The sequence below is a fragment of the Schistocerca gregaria genome, chromosome 2 (genome assembly GCF_023897955.1).
Source record: "Schistocerca gregaria isolate iqSchGreg1 chromosome 2, iqSchGreg1.2, whole genome shotgun sequence".
Classification (NCBI taxonomy): domain Eukaryota; kingdom Metazoa; phylum Arthropoda; class Insecta; order Orthoptera; family Acrididae; genus Schistocerca; species Schistocerca gregaria.
The window spans coordinates 294,976,047-294,999,138 of record NC_064921.1 but is presented as its reverse complement, the minus strand read 5'-3'; the positions used below and the strand labels follow the sequence as shown (position 1 = coordinate 294,999,138).

The following is a 23,092-nucleotide window of genomic DNA, read 5'->3' as shown; positions in this document are numbered from 1 at the left end:
TGTGTAAAAGTCACACTACTGCACGCTGATGCACGAAACTGAAGAAAACTTCCACAAAGTAAAAAATGACGCACCCAAACAATTTATCAAACTGTTACTAGGAGGAGAACTTCAAAGCGACTAGTTATCAATAAATATTTCCATATCCTGCCCAGAGAAGAACCAATAAGCAAGTAAGAAACAAAGAAAAAGCAGGAAGAATAGAAGTTGAAGATTCGCAAGATTGAGACCAAGAAAGAAGATGGGTGAAGAATAGACGACATACCTTCCCAAATCCCTATCCTATTGTAAACTAGTCGTCTGCGAAGTATTACAAACGAAAAACGACCGCATTCAGCGACACATAACGGTGACTTTCATGCATACAAAGCCAGTAAACCACGAGATTCTGCACACACAGCTCCTTTCCATTATGGGACCTCCACAACAGCAACACACACTTGCAAAACCAACAAGGAATGACGAACGAAGCTGTACATCAAATACTTGCCGACAACCATCTCGCTCAAGTAAGACCTTCGTGCAAAAACATTCGCCAACTTCATGCTTAAACATTCATAGGATTGTGTGAATTTGTGAAATCAAATTATGTGATGTAGGAATTGTGCAAAAAAAAACGTGTGAAAAAACTAAACAAGTTAAGCACACCAGACAGCTAATAAACTACAAAATAACAGTCATTAACTATGGACTGCAAGTTTTAGCGTGAGCCTTTTCACGTGTCTGTTACATTAGGACCACTCCCCAGCCCATGTTAAAAGATAGAGCCCTCCACAAGAACAGTATAGTTCTTACGATTACGCTAAAAGGACCACACCAGCTGCAGGTTTTAGTGTGAGACTTTTTAGCGTCTCTGTTACGTTGCAAACTTTAAAAACGTTGCCCCACCACGAAAAGTACAACGTTTCTCATTGGATAGACAGAATTTTTGTAGGTGGATCTTAAGGTTAACATTGAGACCCTGATTGGTCAGATGAAAACACAGCCATATAGTATTTTTTTAAACCAACTTCGGTAAATTGTAGTAAGGAGAAGTTAGGAAAGATTTGCTTCCGAGATGGCGAGGTGAGCAGAGCTGTGCTGCCCGCCGCTGCCCTGACGCTACCTTAAACACCGACAAGGTAATGAACGCACGCGATGCCGCATTTTTGAGCGCATAAGGCTTCACTCAGAACTGCAGAAGTCTCATCTGTTACACCCCCTTTTTACGTAATACTAGTGTCGATCGTTAATTAAAAATCATGGTGTTCACATTTGCCACTTGAAGAACAGATCTGAAACGCGATGATTTTTCTTTTATATAGTTATTGAGAAGCCACATCAGCCACTGTAATTTACGACAAGTTAGATAAGTAATTAAAGATAATTGAGGGTCACTGTAGACCATTTTGATAGTTTTCTCTTTGTGAAACTTAAATTAAACCTAGATTATAGATGTGATATAGGTCATCCTTCGATCGATTGTAGAACTTGGAAACCCATTCAGGGAATATTCGTTCACATTTTTGTTGAACGCAGTTGGTTTTTACCATCCTGTATTAAAACATTTCCTCTTATCAATAGTGCAATTTATAAACGATGTTTTGTGAGTAGAATAAAATTTCCAATGGTAAACTTAACTGCTTTTTCGACGTTATTTTACCAGCTAACTAAAAATAGGAACGCCTTGAACCCTTTCCACTAAACTTAGTTAGTATTAAGATTTTTTTACAGGGAGTGCAGTGGAGCTGATGCTGAGATCATTTAGTATTTGGTTATATCATCGCTAGTCTCACTGAACTCTTCTGAATTCTACATGTCATGTGTGGTCTGGCGTCTCCTTACCAGCAACAGGTCCCAGGTTCAAACTAGTCAATTCCCTAAAAAACACGCTCAGAGCGTCGTTGCGCGGAAGTGGTAGGGAGACACGATATAGAACAAACAGGCACTACCATGAATGTTTAGAAGAAAACGAATCATTACCCGAGTTTTAAAGTTCGAGTGATTTAAAACTAGCAGACAAATTTCAGAAAAAAGTGCAAATATAAACACGGACGAACGTTGCGGCATATGTGAATAGTAAGTAGTTGCAGGTACTCAGCTAGCATGCGCCGATCGCCGACCACAGCCTACAGTGGTCGAATTATTGAAAAAAAGATGCAATGAATAATAAGGCGAAGTACAGTCGCCCACCAGTGATGAATGGCCAAAATTAACATCTGTACAGGTGCAGATCAATTAGTTTCTTGACAATGAGAAGCAGAAAGAGCTGATAATCCAGTATCTTCGTCTGAGGTCACAGACGCTATACTCTGCACGATACATCACATACGACAGATAATGCTACATTTTGTCCCTTATCGGTGTGCTAGAGCGGTATCAGATCGTGGTGCAACATTGCGACACTTCTGCAAATGTCCTTGTTCCCGTCACCGCCTTTCTCCACAGTAAGCCGGCTGGCTACTCTCGAGCCGCTTTTATTCCAGTAAGAGGAATGTGAGGCTGTGCGCTGACATTATTTATGTCGGACACTGTTCGTCACTTTCCGTTCGACAACGTGAAGGACTGAATGAAGCCTAAACGTGTATCCCTACTGTGCGACATATTTGGGCAAGTAGACTATGGTATGGTGCATTGAGAGCTACGAAATACGATTCACAGGGTTCAATACATTTTATTTAAATAACTTTTTTTCGAGAGCTGACGGTAGACAGCAATCTTATAGATATAACTACATTAAATGAAAAGAGAAAGTTTGCTTTTTCCAACAGTATTAATTTTATTGTGTTAACATAACCGGTTTTCTGCTTACAAGGCCATCTTCAGAGTCTGACATGTGAATGTCGGAATATGGCGTTGTAGGCAGAAAACCGGTTAAATAGTTCAAATGGCTCTGAGCACTATGGGACTAAACATCTGAGGTCATCAGTCCCCTAGAACTTGGAACTACTTAAACCTAACTAACCTAAAGACATCACACACACCCAGGCCCGAGGCAGGATTCGAACCTTGCGACCGTAGAAGTCACACGGTTCCGGACTGAAGCGCCTAGAACCGCTCGGCCACCACGGTCGGTCAAAACTAGTTAACACAAAAAAAGTAATACTGTAGAACAAAAGCAAACCGGCTAACACAATAAAAGTAATACTGTAGAACAAAAGTAAACTACCGTTTTTCATTTATTATAATGTTGTTCTACCAAGAACCGACGGAAGATTTTTCTTTCTGGACACCCCTCGTATATTAACTTAATATACGAGGGGTGTCCAGAAAGTAGGTTCCGATCGTTCGCGAAATGGAAACGACTATGAAAATCCGATAAAGATTTGCGCAGATGTGTTGGGCAGTGGTTCAAATGGCTCTGAGCACTATGGGACTCAACTGCTGTGGTCATTAGTCCCCTAGAACTTAGAACTACTTAAACCTAACTAACCTAGGGACATCACACACATCCATGCCCGAGGCAGGATTCGAACCTGCGACCGTAGCAGTCGCACGGTTCTGCACTGCGCGCCTAGAACCGCGAGACCACCGCGGCCGGCTGTTGGGCAGTGTCTCTAGTATGACACTAGATAGCATCACGTCGCTCTTCTCATTTCTGAGCTTACAGTGAGCGCGTAAAGATGTCTAGAAATTAGTGTCTCCCTCCAAGTACGAGGACCTGGTGAGAAACTTCGCCTGAAGCTATACAGCCAACATTACATAACTATCGTGCGGTTTCTTCTTCAAGACAATTTTCAGCAGCATTCTGCAGGGGCAATGAAGATGCTCTTGCAGCGTTTTCACTTGGAAATGTTTGATTACCCATAATGCAGTCTGTAAATGTCTCGCTTTGAGTTTCATCTCTGCTCACATGAACCGCTGGCTATGAAGACAACATTTTGGCACAGACAACGAGCTGAAGGCCAGCGTAGAGAATTGACGAAAAGCACTGGCGGCTGTCTTCTATGATGAGGGTATTGGAAAGTTGTTACAACGCTACGACGAATGGCTAAGTCAGAACGGCGACTAAGTAGAGAAGTAGGTGGAAGATGTAGCTAACTGTTACAAATAAAATATTTCTGTTTTTCACTGTGGTTTTCATTTCACGATCAATCGGAACTTACCTTCTGGACAGCCATCGTAAGTGCAGTGTATGCAGAGCAAATAAAGGCTATGCTAACTATTTTACAAAAAATATGATTGCAGTTAGTTAGTAAGCTTGCAAAATTTCTTGCATGTAAAAATGTTTACCCTGACCCATATTGCCAACGGCCTTCTCGCAGTGGATACACCGGTTCCTGTGAGATCACCGAAGTTAAGTGCTGTCGGGTGTGATCGGCACTTGGATGGGTGACCATCCAGCCGCCATGCGCTGTTGCAATTTTCGGGGTGCACTCAGCCTCGTGATACCGATTGAGGAGGTACTCGACCGAATAGTAGCGGTTTCGGTCAAGAATACCAACATAACGACCGGGAGAGTGGTGTGCTGACCCCACGTCCCTCCTATGCACATCCTCCTCCGAGGATGACACGGCGGTCGGATGGTCCCGGTACGCCACTCGTGGACTGAAGACGGAGTGCTGACCAATACTGTTAACTCAGTCAGACACGCTTTCAAGACACAAGCTGTGATTATTGTGCATACTGGAAAGGATAGTGCGAAGAATTTACAGCCATAGCTGTGGATTCTAAAGTGGAGAATTACACTCCTGGAAATTGAAATAAGAACACCGTGAATTCATTGTCCCAGGAAGGGGAAACTTTATTGACACATTCCTGGGGTCAGATACATCACATGATCACACTGACAGAACCACAGGCACATAGACACAGGCAACAGAGCATGCACAATGTCGGCACTGGTACAGTGTATATCCACCTTTCGCAGCAATGCAGGCTGCTATTCTCCCATGGAGACGATCGTAGAGATGCTGGATGTAGTCCTGTGGAACGGCTTGCCATGCCATTTCCACCTGGCGCCTCAGCTGGACCAGCGTTCGTGCTGGACGTGCAGACCGCGTGAGACGACGCTTCATCCAGTCCCAAACATGCTCAATGGGGGACAGATCCGGAGATCTTGCTGGCCAGGGAGACCTCACGCCCCACGTGTTGAGCAATTCGGCGGTACGTCCACCCGGCCTCCCGCATGCCCACTATACGCCCTCGCTCAAAGTCCGTCAACTGCACATACGGTTCACGTCCACGCTGTCGCGGCATGCTACCACTGTTAAAGACTGCGATGGAGCTTCGTATGCCACGGCAAACTGGCTGACACTGACGGCGGCGGTGCACAAATGCTGCGCAGCTAGCGCCATTCGACGGCCAACACCGCGGTTCCTGGTGTGTCCGCTGTGCCGTGCGTGTGATCATTGCTTGTACTGCCCTCTCGCAGTGTCCGGAGCAAGTATGGTGGGTCTAACACACCGGTGTCAATGTGTCCTTTTTTCCATTTCCAGGAGTGTATAAACAAATAAATTTGATATGAATGGTCAATGGTGAACAGAAATAAGTTTTGCATTGAAATAATAATTTATTTAATTAAACACATCAAACGGTTCTGAATATGAAAGAATATCAACTGATTTTACAAATGTCACGTTAGTGAATTTTACCACGTAAACTTATTGGTTTTCAGCGTTCCTTGGACGAACAAGAAAACAATACCCATGAGACGGAGGCAAAATTACTCACAAATTTTGATGTAGAGGAATAGAGTGACTGTTGGTCTGAGAGGTACATTGAAAAACTCATGCATCTACTACAGCATCTACTACAGATGATTGCAATGACCTGTGGAAATATGGACCAAGGGCTGTTCCACAATGATTGTACTACTAATTATGGTCACCTTAATTCATCAGCATGAGGCGCACAGACCGCCGCCGTTGTACATGTGCATCTATGGTACAGGACGAGGGTTGAGCTTCCGCCACCACAATCTCTGAACCCTGCATGTCTCCTAAGATACACTGAACAGCATAAGAAATTGGTACACGTGCATAATATCGTGTAGGGCCCCTGCGAGTACGCAGAAGAGCCGAAACACAACGTGGCATGGACTCGACTAATGTCTGACGTAGTGCTGGAGAGAACAGACTCCATAAATCCTGCAGGACTGTCAATGAATCCGTGAGAGTACGAGAGGGTGGAGATCTCTTCTGAACATCATGTTGCATGGCATCCCAGATACGGTCAATAATGTTCATGACTGAGGGGGGGGGGGGGGGTTGGTAGTCAGCGGAAGTGTTTAAATGCAGAAAAGTGTTCCCAGAGCCACTCTATAGCAATTATGGACGTGTGGGGTGACGAGACGGGATGCTTATGTGCGATTCATCTGTCAAAGTCGTATCTAGACGTATCCATCTTCACACGCTCCACACCATTAGAGAGCCTCCACCAGCTTCAACAGTCCCCTGCTGTCATGCAGGGTTCACACGCTCCACACCATTAGAGAGCCTCCACCAGCTTCAACAGTCATGCAGGGTCCATGGATACAGGACGCTGTGTCCATACCAGTACACCTCCATCTGCTCGATACAATTTGAAACGATATTCGTCCGAACAGGCATCAACAGTCCAATGTCGGTGTTGACGGGCCCAGGCGAGACGTAAAGCTTTGTATCATGCAGTCATCAAGGGTAAACGAGTGATCTTTCACCTTCGAAAGCCCATATCGATGACGTTTCGTTGAACGGTTCGCACGCTGATACGTGTTGATAGCCCAGCATTGAAATCTACTGCAATTTGTTGAAGGGTTGCATTTTTGTCACGTTGAATGATTCTCTTCAGTCGTCGTTTGGTCCCGTTCTTGTAGGATCTTATTCCTGCCGCAGCGATGTCGGAGGTTTCATGTTTTACCGGATTCCTGATATTCATGGTACACTCGTGAAATGCTCCTCCGGAGAAATTACCACTCCATCGCTACCTTCGAGGTGCTGTGTGCCATCGCTCATGCGCCGACTATAACACTACGTTCAAACTCTCTTAAATCTTGGTAAACTGCCATTTTAGCAGCAGTAACCGATCTAACAACTCCACCAGACACTTAGTGTCTTATATAGGCGTTGCCTACCGCAGCACCGTATTCTGGCAGTTGACCCTGTATTCGAATATGCATTCCTTACACCAATTTCTTTGGCGCTTCAGTGTATTTGCCAAATGCGCAGGGCTCTCCACCTCCAAACAAACGTTAGTCATGTGCACAAGATGCGCACAGCTCCCCGTCTTCCAATGAACTCACAGTTTTGTTAGCTGAAAAATACAGCCTGCTGTTTCTTCCCGCCAAACAGAGCATCTCCACCAATCGTGAATTATGAACACTCATCCGGCCAATGACGAGTTTCCTTCATGCACAAAAATCCCGCCAAGAGCAACACGTCGTGATATAACGGCAATGTCTTCTCGGCTCATCCTTCTTCTTCAAAAAGCTGTCACTTCTTCTTCATCTCCATGACATCACAAACATATTTTGCCAGTTTCGCGTTTTGCACCCAGAAAGTAGCGTCGCGTCAGAGGTTCTCTGAAAGTAAAAGCTGCACCCGAGACTAGGCTCTGATTTTTCTTTAGGAAACCGTGACATTATCTCCTGAAGACACACTTCAGAACACAGTAAAGTGCCGGCTCCCGCTGACAGAGTAACTTCCCTGAGCTGAGCTCTGCTGCAGGACAGGACTCAGCAATAAATGCATAATAGCTGATACCCCCAAGGCTGACCCAGTGTAGCGACTTTCATGGAGACAATACCAGAAGCTGCTAGCCTGTGATGATGACAGAGGACAGTTTTTTTTTCGTTACGTCTGTCATTTCCTTGCCTGTCCAGTGTGCTTCCTGTTCCCTCGAACCGACACTCGTTGGTTTCACACTCCTTGTCAATACGTCTCGTACCACTGTGGGGATTCATTAGCGTCGTAGCCAGAACAGCTTCTTTGTGTTCCCTGTCAGTTGCAGTCTTCTTCCTTCTCCTTTTTTATAATGCCGATTTCACCACTGTGCCCTCCTATTCTAGGACATTTATCGATTTTTTTTAACGACAGATTTCACATCAACGTTAACACACGCTATAACACTGTCATTGTCTTCTCAAGAGCTATCGAAAGCAGTTATCAGAAATGTACGATCCACATAAGAAGAAAGAGGCACTTGCTTCAATATACCAGCGCTAAAAACATCAACTAAACGAAAAACTATGTGCCCCTCGACGCTCTAACATTTGCTGAAAACCGCTTTTCTATATGTGTAACAGTTCACGAAATAAAAAGGGTGTTAAGTATTACGTGACCAACCCTCTGTATCAGATATAACATGGTTATCGTAAAAAATGTAGTATAAAATATACAGAATGCCTCATTAGATGAAAAAAGTATTTGAGGGCTCTGATCAAACCAAGTTAAATAAATAAATAAAGAGATAAATCCCAGATTCAGAATGGACTATCCTTCTTCTTCTCCTCCTTTTCCACCGTTTGTCCCGCAATGTAGCCGTATCCGTTCTTTTGGCTCTCTGTTTCCACACGACCTTCTACTTGGGTAGGTTGGAGGCTCGCTATGCTGAGGTCTGAATGGAGAACATCTGATAAACGTTGCCTCTGTTTCCCGATCAGTCGTTTACCATAGACTTTCAACGAAATCCTGCGTTTCATTGTTGTATCTTGGGCTGCACGAAGTACGTCTCTATACCACCATTTACAGATTTCCCTCATGCAATGTGTTCCATTGTCACAGAGAAAACTCAAAGTAAGAAAAACAGACGCCTTAGTTAATCCTGCCATAGATGTAAGCACATAGTGAAGTACGTCATTGAAAACCACAAGAACTTCGAAAGGTACATCCCGTCGCACGACGACGAAACTGTTCTCCATGCAACGAGGAATGGAAGATACATAGGTACAAAAAAAGACAGAACATGGACTGGTGTATTAAAATAAACTGAGAACAGAATTATAACTGTTCGGTTTAAAACAGACAGAGGCCATCTGATCATCAAAGACGTTTATGAACCAGCAAAAGGAAAATATGAGGAAACATTAGATGTTTTATGTGTAACTCCAAAAAAGAAATAAGTGGGGTTAAGTCCACTGCTAAAGGAATCATTTGCAGGCGCCTTAATATCACAATAATTTTTAAAGCAAATGAAGCATTGTACTTCATGTTCTTATTAAGAGTGTCCATTCGTGTGCCTTTCATGAGGTTCAATCACAGTCTGTCCGCCCGATAGATGAATGGTCAGCGTGACGGACGGCCGTCCTGAGGGGCCCGGGTTCGATTCCCGGTTTCGTCGGGGATTTTCTCCGCTCAGGGACTGGGTGTTGTGTTGTCTTAATCGTCATTCCATCCCCATCCGGTGCGCAGGTAGCCCAATGTGGCGTCGAATGCAATAAGACCTGCACCAAGGCGGCCGGACCTGCCCCGTAAGGGGCATCCCGGCCAATGACGCTAAACGTTTATTTCCATTTTCCATCACAGTCTGAATTTAAAAAAAAGACTATGTATAATAGCATGACACTTGTATATTTGTAATAGATACACAGTTAATAATCATCACATAAATTCATGTTATCTCATCTCATCTTCTCATAATATTGACTTCTACATCTGCACCTACATCTATACCTACATCCTTATCGAGACTCCGCAATACACCTTACGGCCAGTGGCGGAGGGAACCCCGTAACACTACTAGCCAGTTCCTTTCCTGTTCCGCTGGCAAACAGAACGAGGGATAAATGACTTGTTTATGTACAAAAATAATGAAGAAAAATCAGTAATACAATACATTGTTATGTCACTCCGCAAAAATATTTCCAGATTAGGGTAGGCGCCATTGTGCGATACCACGGATGTCCGGCGACGACAGCGAGAAACTGCCTTATAGGCCAGGTAGGGACAAGTCTTGGACACTAGACGTACACTCGTGTCTTATGCCACGACACGCGGAAACAGCAGTGCTGTTGTCTCAGCAATCCTGTACCGATTCTTAATTTTGCTGCTCGTTTCCCGTCGGTTTCCAAAAAAAAAATGGCTGAAATGGCTCTGAGCACTAAGGGACTTAACTGCTGAGGTCATCAGTCCCCGAGAACTTAGAACTACTTAAACCTAACTAACCTAGGGACATCACACACATCCATTCCCGAAGCAGGATTCGAACCTGCGACCGTAGGCGTCTGTCGGTTTTGTTATTAACATAACACTGATTCCTTTTCTCATTTCCTGTAATAACACTAGATTTCATAATAAAGCAAATTTTAAGTATAATTTTACTTCTTTTCCTAAGAAAGGTGTATTTAGAAACGAAAAATTTTGGCGCTGTTGCTATGGCTAATTGATGTTTCGGTTACTTTTACTCGGTTATTAGTGAAAACTAAAAAAACATCTGTTATCACAGAGATGAACTAAATACCGGGTTATTCAGAACTAAAATACCGGTATCGGTTTTAACCCGTCGGCTTTTAGCATCTCTAATCTGCAGCTTGGGAAATGAGTCGGTGTAAATAAACTTGCGATTCACAGTATGCTCAATAAAGAGGTCCCAGTCGCACACTGAATGTTTTGAACGAGTAAACTTAATGTTGAAACAAAGTGGTAATGTATCTGTTCCATGAAAAAAAAGTTCAAATGTGTGTGAAATCTTATGGGACTTAACTGCTAAGGTCATCAGTCCCTAAGCTTACACGTTACTTAACCTAAATTATCTTAAGGACAAACACTCACACACATGCCCGAGGGAGGACTCGAACCTCCGCTGGGACCAGCCGCACAGTCCATGACTGCAGCGCCTTAGATCGCTAGACTAATCCCTCGCGGCTCTTTTCCAAGAAGCTACATCAAATGTATCAAAGTATCACAAAATCAGGAAGGTCTTGAGAATGTCAATAGTGAAGCCTCTTCTTCAGTGGCTCAAATGGCACTGAGCACTATGGGACTTAACTTCTGAGGTCATCAGTCCCCTAGAACTTAGAACTACTTAAACCTAACTAACCTAAAGACATCATACACATCCATTTCCGAGGCAGGATTCGAACCTGCGACCATATCCGTCGCCCCCGTTCCAGACTGTAGCGCGTAGAACCGCTCGGCCACCTCAGCCGACTTTTCTTCAGTCCTAAATAAAATAACCAACAAAAGTTTTCTCATGCCGATACCGTCTAGCTGCTCAAAGTACTGAAAACTGAATGACAAGTATATTGTAGTAATCACACGTTAAAAAGCACTGTAATATCCTCCTATAAAATGCTACTACTGAATGCCGAAGACTTCTGCAAAGGGGCTTTCGTAAATAAAGACACAACGTTAAAACTAACTAAAAGAGCTAATGGTTGAGCTTGAGCGCCTTTAGACGACCTATAAAGTCGTCTGAGTTCCGGATTTGGTGGTCGCATTTGCCTATGAACGGAGCAGAAATGATGTAAAATGTGTCGCTACGAACTAGGTGGGCCGTCCAATATCGCTCACTATGGGGCGAAATCCTTGTGGATTTTCAAAATATCATATTCGTGGAGGAACGGCAGTCTCCTGGTGCAAACTATTAAAGACATTTGGGTGCATTTGAATCGTCTTGAGTCGTGCGGGGTATTTAATATGTTCGACAGTTCTGTTCACCATCGATTAAATAACGACTCCACTGGTAAGATTCAGAGGAAAAACCTACTCTTCCTTTCAGATTTAGATTTTTTAGCGTTTTCTCTAAATTGTTTGTTGCCAAGGCCGCAATGGTTAATTTGTAAAAACAGATCAAAACCGAAGTAGCTCTTCAATATATTTCAGATTGTCCTCGTGCTCCGGCTCCAATGATCACGTCATCAACGGTATATTAAACACAATGCTTCTCTTATTTTTCAATCCTACAGGACAATTAGATATATATTGGTTTTCTATGAAAAAGACAGCAACTTAATCACAAATCCTCTTAAAATTGTTGTGACACCCATGGCCTTACTGTAAACAACTGTTGGTTATCTCTACAGACAGAGAACGCACCGTGCTGTTTTTTTTTTTTTTCGTTTTTTGCGTGCCATAACAAGGTTTCAATTTTCCGTTGATGAGAGTTCATTAGGGATATAAACCGTGATGATTAACGCAACGTAATTTTATTCAGAGTCAGCGGAATTAAAATTCCCGTCCGACGATTCTGATTCATGTTTTCTGTAACTTTTCTAAATTACTTTAGAACGAATGCCACAGAGAAACTTTAAGCGACGCTTCGGCTGATCTGTTCTCCTCTTCATCAATATTTCAGACTGACCAGAGTCACCATTCATATATTCTTTTCACATTAAAATGATTGTCTGAGTAATCATTGTTCTTTTCTACCCAAAAAGATGATCTCAGACCAGCGGCTTTCGTGTGCTTGTACTCTGTTTCTGACGATTAGTAATTTCGGACGTTAGGTTCACAATCCTTCAGTTGATCTAAACAAGCGAAATAAACTTCCATCTCACTGTTTTTGCCAAAGAGTATGATCATTAAAGATTTCTAATACGTCGCGACGTTTCTGCTTACGGAAGTTAAAGTTACTTCAGTTCGCTCGAGTGGAGTTCACATGTCTGCTTGGCCATCGACATTTATATTTAGTGTGGTTTCCAGGAAGGTCACATACGCTTCCTCCCAGCATTCCTAATCAACTGGTTTTGTGGATTTGGCATCTACCTTTTCTATTGCTATTGTGGTCGACGGAACTTTCCTTCCTGGTGCCAACTTTCGAAAATGCAGATAGCTTTGGTGTAAGGTTTGTGCCACACTTAGTGAAGAGAAGAAGGTTATTAAAATATAACACCATTCCGACACGGGGTCAATGGTGATGAATCACAGTCTGGATGTGTGGAGAGCGAGAGAGAGGGAGAGAGAGATTTGAGTCTGGCTCATCCTTTCTACATTTCCATTGCCATATCCAGTGCATGCATAACGACGATCGCTCAGTGGTATGACGGTTGAGCGTAAGTTGCTTGATGAAATTTCCTTGTACAACTTCTGGCTCCGTGTCATTCCGGGCCAAACAGATAACGTCTATCAGGGAGGCGTAAGAGATACGTCTCGAGTAGAGAGAAAGAGCGTATGTCGAACGGTATCTCTGTGACATTAGACTGACGGGGACTATTTATACTCGTGGTGCGTGCGCTCACCAGTCAGCAGTCAGCAGCTGTCAGCGAGTAAGTCAGCAGCCATGGACAGGTACGCAGGCCGCGTCGCTCTGGTCACAGGCGCCAGCGTCGGCATCGGCGCAGCCATTACCCAAAGTCTGCTCCGGCGCGGGCTCTCCGTGGTGGGGCTGGCTAGGAGAGTCGACAAGGTCAAGGTAAGCTGCACCAGCCGCTGCTCGCCGCTCCTGTAGCCCTAGACCGTGCTTGGGAAGGAATTGGGGAGCTGAGTCTGCTCACCTCTCCTGCTTCCCCCACCACTACGCTATTCCGAGCAGGTGTATCAGTGAGGTGACTGTAAGCTGGAAGCTACACACATGATAAACTTAGGAATATACACTACTGGCCACTAAAATTGCTACACCAAGATGAAATGCAGATGATAAACGGGTATCCATTGGACAAATACATTATACTAGAACTGACGTCTGATTACATTTTCACGAAATTTGGGTGCATAGATCCTGACAAATCAGACCCAAAACAACCACCTCTGGCCTTGAAACGCCTGGGCATTGAGTCAAACAGAGCTTGGATGGCGTGTGCAGGTACAGCTGCCCATGCAGCTTCAACACGATACCACAGTAGTGACAGGCGTATTGTGACGAGCCAATTGCACGGGCACCATTGACCAGACGTTTTCAATTGGTGAGAGATATGGAGAATGTGCTCGCCAGGGCAGCAGTCGAACATTTTCTGTACCCAGAAAGGCCCTTACAGGACCTGCAACATGCGGTCGTGCATTATCCTGCTGAAATGTAGGGTTTCCCAGGGATCGAATGAAGGGTAGAGCCACGAGTCGTAACACATCTGAACTGTAAAGTCCATTGTTCAAAGTGTCATCAATGCGAACAAGAGGTGACGGAGATGTGTAACCAATGGCACCCCATACCATCACGCCGGGTGATATGCCAGTATGGCGATGACAAATACACGCTTCCAGAAAAAATGACGTTTTGCCGTTCGTGCACCCAGGTTCGTCGTTGAGTACACCATCGCAGGCGCTCCTGTCCGTGATGCAGCGTCAAGGGTAACCGCAGCCATGGTCCCCGCGCTGATAGTCCATGCTGCTGCAAACGTCGTCGAACTGTTCGTGCAGATAGTTGTTGTCTTGCAAACGTCCCCATCTGTTGACTCAGGGATCGAAACGTGGCTGCACGATCCGTTGCAGCCACGCGGATAAGATGCCTGTCATCTCGACTGCTAGTGATACAAGGCTGTTGGGATCCAGCACGGCGTTCTGTATTACCCTCCTGAACCCACCGATTCCATATTCTGCTAACAGTCATTCGACCAACACGAGCAGCAATGTCGCGATACGATAAACCGCAATCGCGATAGGCTACAATCCGACCATTATCAAAGTCGGAAACGTGATGGTACGCATTTCTCTTCCTTACACGAGGCATCACAACAACGTTTCACCAGGCAATGTCGGTCAACTGCTGTTTGTGTATGAGAAATCGGTTGGAAACTTTCCTCATGTCAGCACGTTGTAAGTGTCGTCACCGATACCAATCTTGTGTGAATGCTCTGAAAAGCTAATCATTTGCATATCACAGCATCTTCTTCCTGTCGGTTAAATTTCGCGTCTGTAACACATCTTCGTGGTGTAGCAATTTTGGTGGCCAATATTTAACGTTTGCAACACGGTGCAACTACTTTTATAAGCAGGATTTCATCACATGTGCTTATTTTCACTTTTTTTCTTTCAAAGCAACAACTTTTATAACACGTAATAAACCCGGAAATCATGATCCGTGATAGTCACACCTGAATGTTGCTACATTGTTGTCAATCGCATAAAAAATTATGCACCCATATGTTGTACCAAACACTGAAAACACTGAAATACTTTAGCGGCTTGTCTGTACTATCGAGGACATTACTCTTGGGGTGAGATTTTATAAAAGTCTTGTAAATACCTGGATTGGATAAACAGCTTGCTGAGCAGGGTGCTATACTGTACATCTGTCAGCTCAAGTTGGAAGTAATGATATGGTAAGATCCTATGGGACCAAACTTCTGAGGTCATCGGTTCGTAAGCTTACACACAACTTAATTTACCTTAAACTGGCTTACGGTAAGGTCAACAGGCACACCCATGCCCGAGGGTGGACTCGGACCTCCGACGTGGGAACCGCGCGGACCGTGACAAGGCGTCTGAGACCGCGTGGCTATCCCGCGAGGCTGGAAGTAATGATGTACATTAGCAGCCAAAAGCGAGAACGATCTGGCAAATCGAAATCTGTCCTCAATCATACAATGTTTTGGAATCTCTTTGGGAAATTGTGATGAAGTATTTCAGACAGTCATGTCTGACCCAGGAATGATTGCCTTGATTTGCAGAAAATGTTCCATATCATGAACACGAAGCTGATTTTTCCATAGTAGTACTTTTGTTTGATGGCATCAGTGTTGACCGCCATATGTCACCAAATGACTCTGCCCTTGTGTTGAGACACTTGAGGAATTCAAATAATACTCTATGTTTGTGAGCTAACTTACCAAATATGTTCTGGCTCACATGCATATCCTCTTCGTCGAAATGTCTCGACTCAAACTCGTCTAGGGGTTGAACCGCAAGTGTCGCATTACGTGCTCTAGTTTAGACACTTGTGACCCTTTGGTTAAATTGTCTGGCTGATGGCAAGTTTGCGAAATACAAAGTTAACATAACATATGATTAATAATAATATAGGGAACCAAATTAACGACCCATAAATGATGTAGGCCACACAGTTGCGATTCGGTTAGAATAATGTTTATTCAGAAAGAAAACTAACAGCGAAAGTAGTCGTATTTCTACATCTACATCCATAATCCGCAAGCCACCTGACGGTGTGTGGCGGAGGGTACCCTGAGTACCTCTATCGGTTCTCCCTTCTATTCCAGTCTCGTATTGTTCATGGAAAGAAGGATTGTCGGTATGCTTCTGTGTGGGCTCTAATCTCTCTGATTTTATCCTCATGGTCTCTTCGCGAGATATACGTAGGAGGGAACAATATACTGCTTGACTCTTCGGTGACGGTATGTTCTCGAAACTTTAACAAAAGCCCGTACCGAGCTACTGAGCGTCTCTCCTGCAGAGTCTTCCACTGGAGTTTATCTTTCATCTCCGTAACGCTTTCGCGATTACTAAATGATCCTGTAACGAAGCGCGCTGCTCTCCGTTGGATCTTCTCTATCTCTTCTATCAAGCAGTGGGCGAACAAGCGTACTGTAACTTACTTCCTTTGTTTTCGGATTGCATTTCCTTAGGATTCTTCCAATGAATCTCAGTCTGGCATCTGCTTTACCGACGATCAACTTAATATGATCATTCCATTTAAAATCACTCCGAATGCGTACTCCCAGATAATTTATGGAATTAACTGCTTCCAGTTGCTGACCTGCTATTTTGTAGCTAAATGATAAGGGATCTATCTTTCTATGTATTCGCAGCACATTACACTTGTCTACATTGAGATTCAATTGCCATTCCCTGCACCATGCGTCAATTCGCTGCAGATCCTCCTGCATTTCAGTACAATTTTTCATTGTTGCAACCTCTCGATACACCACAGCATCATCTGCAAAAAGCCTCAGTAAACTTCCGATGTCATCCACCAGGTAATTTATGTATATTGTGAATAGCAACGGTCCTATGACACTCCCCTGCGGCACACCTGAAATCACTCTTACTTCGGAAGACTTCTCTCCATTGAGAATGACATGCTGCGTTCTGTTATCTAGGAACACCTCAATCCAATCACACAATTGGTCTGATAGTCCGTATTTAGAGTTACTGTTACACTCGAGCGCATATCTATTTGATACAGTTCGATCATTCACAATCTCATCGCGAAACACAAGTCCAATACTCCGCCACCTTAACTACACGAGAAGTTGGAGTTCACACAAGGCGCGCGGCTGCACCCGCGATACCACACAACGCGAAATTTTCTAAGTCGTTTCACTTCCTAGCTACCTAAAAACCGACCTTCCCCTCCTCCAGCACTGTTTACTTTGGTGTCTCCCAGCCGAAATGCCCGTTTTCGCGTCTCCGTCCGAACTGTCCCCTTTGGTGTCTCGACCGGAACTGCCCTCTGCCCGTGCCCGGCCGCGTTTCCCGTGCGCCGGACACCTTCGCACAACTGACTAGGGCAGTTCCCTTTCCTGAAGCCGTCCATCTGATTGGCTACAGCTTATTTTACATTCCATTCCATTTTAATATATTTAAATAATCAAAGCTTGACCACTTTCACGTTCTTAATAAAGTAGCAATAATATCCATTACATAATAAACGTTAAATTCTTTTACATAAAACCAACACAATTTCCTTCTTAGCTTTGAATGCCTCTGCCAGTATTCTTACACCAATGTGCTTTCTGATAAATAAATAAAAAACAAAAGTAACTAAGCTTTACAAAAAATATTCAATTACCCAATGATTCAATAAGGTGTCATGCTGTCGTCGTTCAATGTGTTTTGTGTGGAGAAAAAGATGATCGGATGCTTAACTGAAAATATTAATCATTTAAATTTACTATATCTTTCAAACAAATAAAGTTACAGAGTTGATATTTACAACATTTGCCATTTTAATGATGAGCTTCTATATGAAATGTCGATCGGTAAGATCGAGCAAAGCGTTCAGATTTTAGCATTCAGAACTTTGTTACAAAACTTGTTAATTTCACTATTATAGATATGATCAATATTCAAGTTTTATTGGGATCACCATGAAAATTTATGGAAGATGGCAGATTAAAATTACTGTGGCTTGATTCCATGAATTGCTAAAGAATTAAATGGTTTCCATAAATGTTTCTCCTTTATGGCAGATCTTAGGTCCACCATATTTAACACTGCTACGTCTCCTTGGCTTCTGCTGGGTTTCCCTATGACGTAGGTTCTCGTCTGTCTCACTCACATACTACAGCGCTTAGGCCTCAATAGACCATAGACGCCTGTGAGTTTCCCCATCTCGTGGTGAATCTGCGCCCTTTGTGGCATCCGATCCTGGACGACAGGGTTCGTTTCACAATTCCTGAAGGCTGACTCTCTCGGCCGTATACTTAAACAAGAGCGAAATGCTCGTTAACTCACATGTTGACTACAAAAGATATTGTCAGCACTCTGCTTACCCTTAACTCAGTTTTTGCCCTAATGGCTGCCTTCAGTTCACTCAGCGTTCATTGTCATTCGTCAGAAGACAAGTGCATCACATTGTCTTTGTGGATGGTGTTGCAATGATGTTCCAGTATGTGTTTATCCATATTAAGTATTTTGCACAGCCGTAATATTACACGAATAGTGAGGCAATTTCCATTCGGCATTGAGCGATATGGCTTTTCCACTTTTCATTTTTTATACATGGGTGTAGACTCTATACTATTACTGATGCAGAACGTAAATCATATTTAACGCAAGTAGTATTGTCAGCAAACTGCTTGCTGTATGACAAGGTGAATGCTTTGCTCTAGCGACGTCCGTCTGCAGCCTTCATTCTCTTCTTCCTCCTCACCCCTCAGCCACACTCACCGCTGCGCTCGCGGAACGCTGTTTGGCCATGCCTGTCCTAAACTGTAAGCATCCAGTCACTTAAAGTGCTTCTTAAAGCGAACTAGGAAAGACCCGTGTGGTTATACATGCCGCAAGGCGCACATCAATATTGTACTGATAGAAAGTTATCTAGACATCCAGTACCAAAAGGAAATTGGACACTCTTGATTTCTCTGCAGTCATTGCGCTAAATACGGCGGCAGTGAAGTAAACGATCATTATGGGTGAAAAAAACAGAACTTCTTTTAGAGGACTTATCACTGAAATATTGTTGTTGTTGCAGTGGTCTTCAGTCCAGAGACTGGTTTGATGCAGCCCTCCATGCTACTCCATCCTGTGCAAGCTTCTTCATCTTCAAGTACCTACTGCAACCTACGTCCTTCTGAATCTGCTTAGTGTATTCATCTCTACGATTTTTAGCCTACACGCTGCCCTCCAACACTATATTGGTGATCCCTTGATGCCTCAGAACATGTCAAATGTTCAAATGTGTGTGAAATATTATGGGACTTAAGTGCTAAGGTCATCCGTCCCTAAGCTTACACACTACTTAACCTAAATTATCCCAAGCATAAACACACACACCCATGCCCGAGGAAGGACTCGAACCTCCGCCAGGACCAGCCTCACAGTCCATGACTGCAGCGCCTGAGACCGCTCGGCTAATCCCGCGGGGCTCAGAACATGTCCTACGAACCGATCCCTTCTTCTAGTCAAATTGTGCCGCATATTTCTCTTCTCCCCAATCCTATTCAATACCTACTCATTAATTACGTGATCTACCCATTCAATCTTCAGCATTCTTCTGTAGCACCACATTTCGAAAGTTTCTATTCTCTTCTTGTCCAAACTATTTATCGTCCATGTTTCACTTCCATATATGGCTACACTCGATACAAATACTTTTAGAAAAGACTTCCTAACACTAAATCTATACTCGATGTTAAAAAAATTTCTTTTCTTCAGAAACGCTTTCCTTGCCATTGCCAGTCTACATTTTATATCCTCTCTATTCGACCATCAGCAGTTATTTTTCTTCCCATATAGCAAACCTCCTCTACTATTTTAAGTGTCTCGTTTCCTAATCTCATTTTCTCAGCATCACCCGATTTAATTAGACTACATTCCATTATCCTCGTTTTGCTTTTGTTGATGTTCATCTTATACCCTCCTTTCAAGACATTGTCCATTCCGTTCAACTGCTCTTCCACGTCCTTCGCTGTCTCTAAGGGAATTACAATGTCATCGGCAGATCTCAAAGTTTTTATTTCTTCTTCATCTATTTTAATTCCTACTCGGAATTTTTCTTTTCTTTCCTTTACTGATCGCTCAATATGCAAATTAAATAACATTGAAGATAAGCTACAACCTTGTCTCACTCCCTTCCCAGCCACTGCTTCCCTTTCATGCCCTCGACTCTTATAACTGCCATCTGGTTTCAGCATTGCCTCACGTGTTCCAACGTTTCTACGAATCCAAACTGATCTTCCCCGAGTTTGGATTCTACCAGTCTTTCCATTCTTGTGTAAAGAATTCGTGATAGTACTTTGCAGCCGTGACTTATAAAACTGATTGTTCGGTAATTTTCACACCTGTCAGCACCTGCTTTCTTTAGGGTGGAATTAGCGTATTCTTCTTGAAGTCTGAGGGTATTTCGTCTGTTTCATGCATCTTGCTCAGAAGATGGTAGAGTTTTGTCAGGGATGGCTCTCCCAAGGCTGTCAGTAGTTCTTATGCAATGTTGTCTACTCCCGGGGCCTTGTTTAGACTTACGTCATTCTGTGCTCTGTCAAACTCTTCACACAGTATCATATCTCCCATTTCATCTTCATCTACCTCCTCTTCCATTTCCATAATAATGCACTCAAGGACATCGCCCTTGTACAGACACTCGTCTTTTTACCTACTTGATCCTCTGCTGCCTTCACTATTTCACCTCACAAAGCTAGTCTCTTCTTCTACTGAATTTCTTTCCCCCGTTCTTGTCAATCGTTCCCTAATTCTCTCTCTGAAACTCTCTACAACTTTCGGTTCTTTCACTTTATCCTGGTGCCACCTCCTTAAATACCCACCTTTTTTCAGTTTCTTCAGTTTTAATCTACAGTTCGTAACCAATAGATTGTGGCCAGAGTACACATCTGCACCTGGAAATGGTTTACAATTTAAGACTTGGTTCCTAAATCTCTGTCTTACAATTATATAATATATCTGAAACCTTCCAGTGTTTCCAGGCCTCTTCCTCGTATGCAACTTTCTTTTATGATTCTTGAACCAAGTGTTAGCCATGCTTAAGTTACGCTCTGTGCAAAATTCTACCAGGCGGCTTCCTCTTTCATTCCTTAGCCTCATTCCATATCCACTTACTGCTTTTCGTTCTCTTTCTTTTTCTACTCTCGAATTCCAGTCCCCCATGACTATTAAATTTTCATCTCCCTTCACTATCTGTAAAATTTCTTTGATCTCACCATACATTTCTTCAATCTCTTCGTCATCTGCGTAGCTCGTTGGCATATAAACTTGTACTATTGTGGCAGGCATGGGGTTCGTTTCTATCCTGGCTACAATAATGCTTTCACTATGCTGTTCGCAGTAGCTTACTTGCGCTTCTATCTTTTTATTCATTGTTAAACCTACTCGTGCATTACCCCTATTTGATTTTGTATTTAAAACCGTGTATTCACCTGACTAGAAACCTTGTTCCGCCTGCCACCGAACTTCACTAATTCCCACTATATCTAACTTTAACCTATCAATTTTCCTTTTTAAATTTTCTACTCTACCTGCAGATTAAGGGATTTGAAATTCCACGCTCCGATCCGTAAGCAACTAAGCTAGCTTTATGCTCTCTTCAGTATTTCTTCGTCGGTTCACCTTTTCTTTTCTCGTTTCTACTGTACATCATCTTCAATGTTCCTGGGACTCAGTTATCTGGGAAAGTAATTTTTTCCGTATTTTGTTCAGTCTTCAGTTTCTTGCCTCTTTGTACCAATATCTTATAGGTCTTCATACATTTTCCTAAGCCAGTTGGGTTAATTTTTCTAAATTCTGTACGATTTTTCCTGGCGTTCTGCTAGGACTCATTTTTCACCTATACTTTATTGTACGCCATTGTTTATTTCTATGTGACTTCTTAATTTAAATACTTCTACAATTCGTATATTTCTTAATATCTTCCTCACAATATTCTTTCCTTTTTTCTGATTACTTGCTTTTCTTTTATTGGCCATAAAATTAGTATTTATGATACATATGTGTGTTCTGAATGAATTTATGTCTCGCAGTGATGAATGTTTGCGTTTACAAAACGATTTTTTATTGCAAACATATTTTGTTAAGTCAAATGCTAAGTATCTCTTTTGTAGTCTTGCTCTGATGGCTTCATTGTAAAAGGAGAGTCTTTCTTTCAGGAAGCAGCTACGAAAATTTATTTATTTGAAGCCTATTTTTGGATTATTACAGCTCCATTAATTTAGAAACACAAATTTCTGCATCGAAAACAGAGTTATAATATTCGAAACAGGTTTTCAAATGAATAAATTTTGGTCGTTGATTGATGAAAACTTTTTGCCCCTATGTAAACTAAAAGTAAGTGCCTGGCCTATACAGTTGGATTCGAAAAGCAGCATGATTCCAGGCACCCTGTGCGTAACTAATGTAGGTTATTCAAGATCTGTCTAAACCAGTTCAGTAGAATACGTGATCCCTGAAAAGGTCACAACTGATTTCCTTTTCCATCCACGTTCAGCTGAGATAGTGTCCAGTCTCTAATGATCTTGATGTCAACTGGAAATTAAACTAACATCCTTTTTCGACATGCGCTAGACCCTTGGCAACAGGTCGGTGATCAGTATATAATTGTGTCGCAGAGATGTATTAGGCCACCATCTTGTCCCACATTGTTGTCCAGCAGAGCTGGTAGGAACGTCTATGATTACCTAAATATAAACAGGGCGCAAGGTTCTAGCCTCGTTTCCTCTGTTTGTCTCTTTTTCCATGACTTGTTAGTATTGTAAGTACATCTCATCACAGGTCCTGTCTCGCTTGAAGGTTTTCCGACTAACACGATAGACTTTTATTTAAGCCGACTTTGTAAGAGTTATGAATATTACACATATTTTAAATTTCTTCATTTCTGCCAGTACACGCGTTCCATAGTGAGAGATCTAGAGGCCGTGTTCCAACAATTTACGCAGGGAGGGGAGTAGTTTAGATGACCACGTGGCCACACAGATGTAGGTTTTCCGTGTGATTTCCGTTGGTCCCTTTGGAAGGGTACGGCCGATATCCTTCCCGTTCCTTGCGTGGAAGTTCTGAGGTCTGTAAAGAGATAGACTGGGATTTTACACTAGTTATGCTGTGGGGATAGCATAGGCCTACACAAAAAAGAAAAATAACTACTCATTTGAGGAGATAAAAAATACTGTTAAACTGCAAAGCAAATTAAATTTCCAAAC

At 43.0% G+C, this 23,092-nt stretch overlaps 1 protein-coding gene across 1 annotated transcript in view; it reads left to right on the top strand.

Annotated features, from left to right (window-relative positions):
* Nucleotides 1-13,084: 13,084 nt before the first annotated feature.
* The window catches only part of LOC126336130 (dehydrogenase/reductase SDR family member 11-like), a 31,425-nt gene continuing 21,417 nt past the window's right edge, over nt 13,085-23,092 (top strand). Inside the window, exon 1 of the mRNA XM_049999620.1 lies at nt 13,085-13,248. Within this exon, the coding sequence (XP_049855577.1) occupies nt 13,117-13,248 (132 nt within the window). The 5' untranslated portion in view covers nt 13,085-13,116. The remainder of the gene's footprint in view (nt 13,249-23,092) is intronic.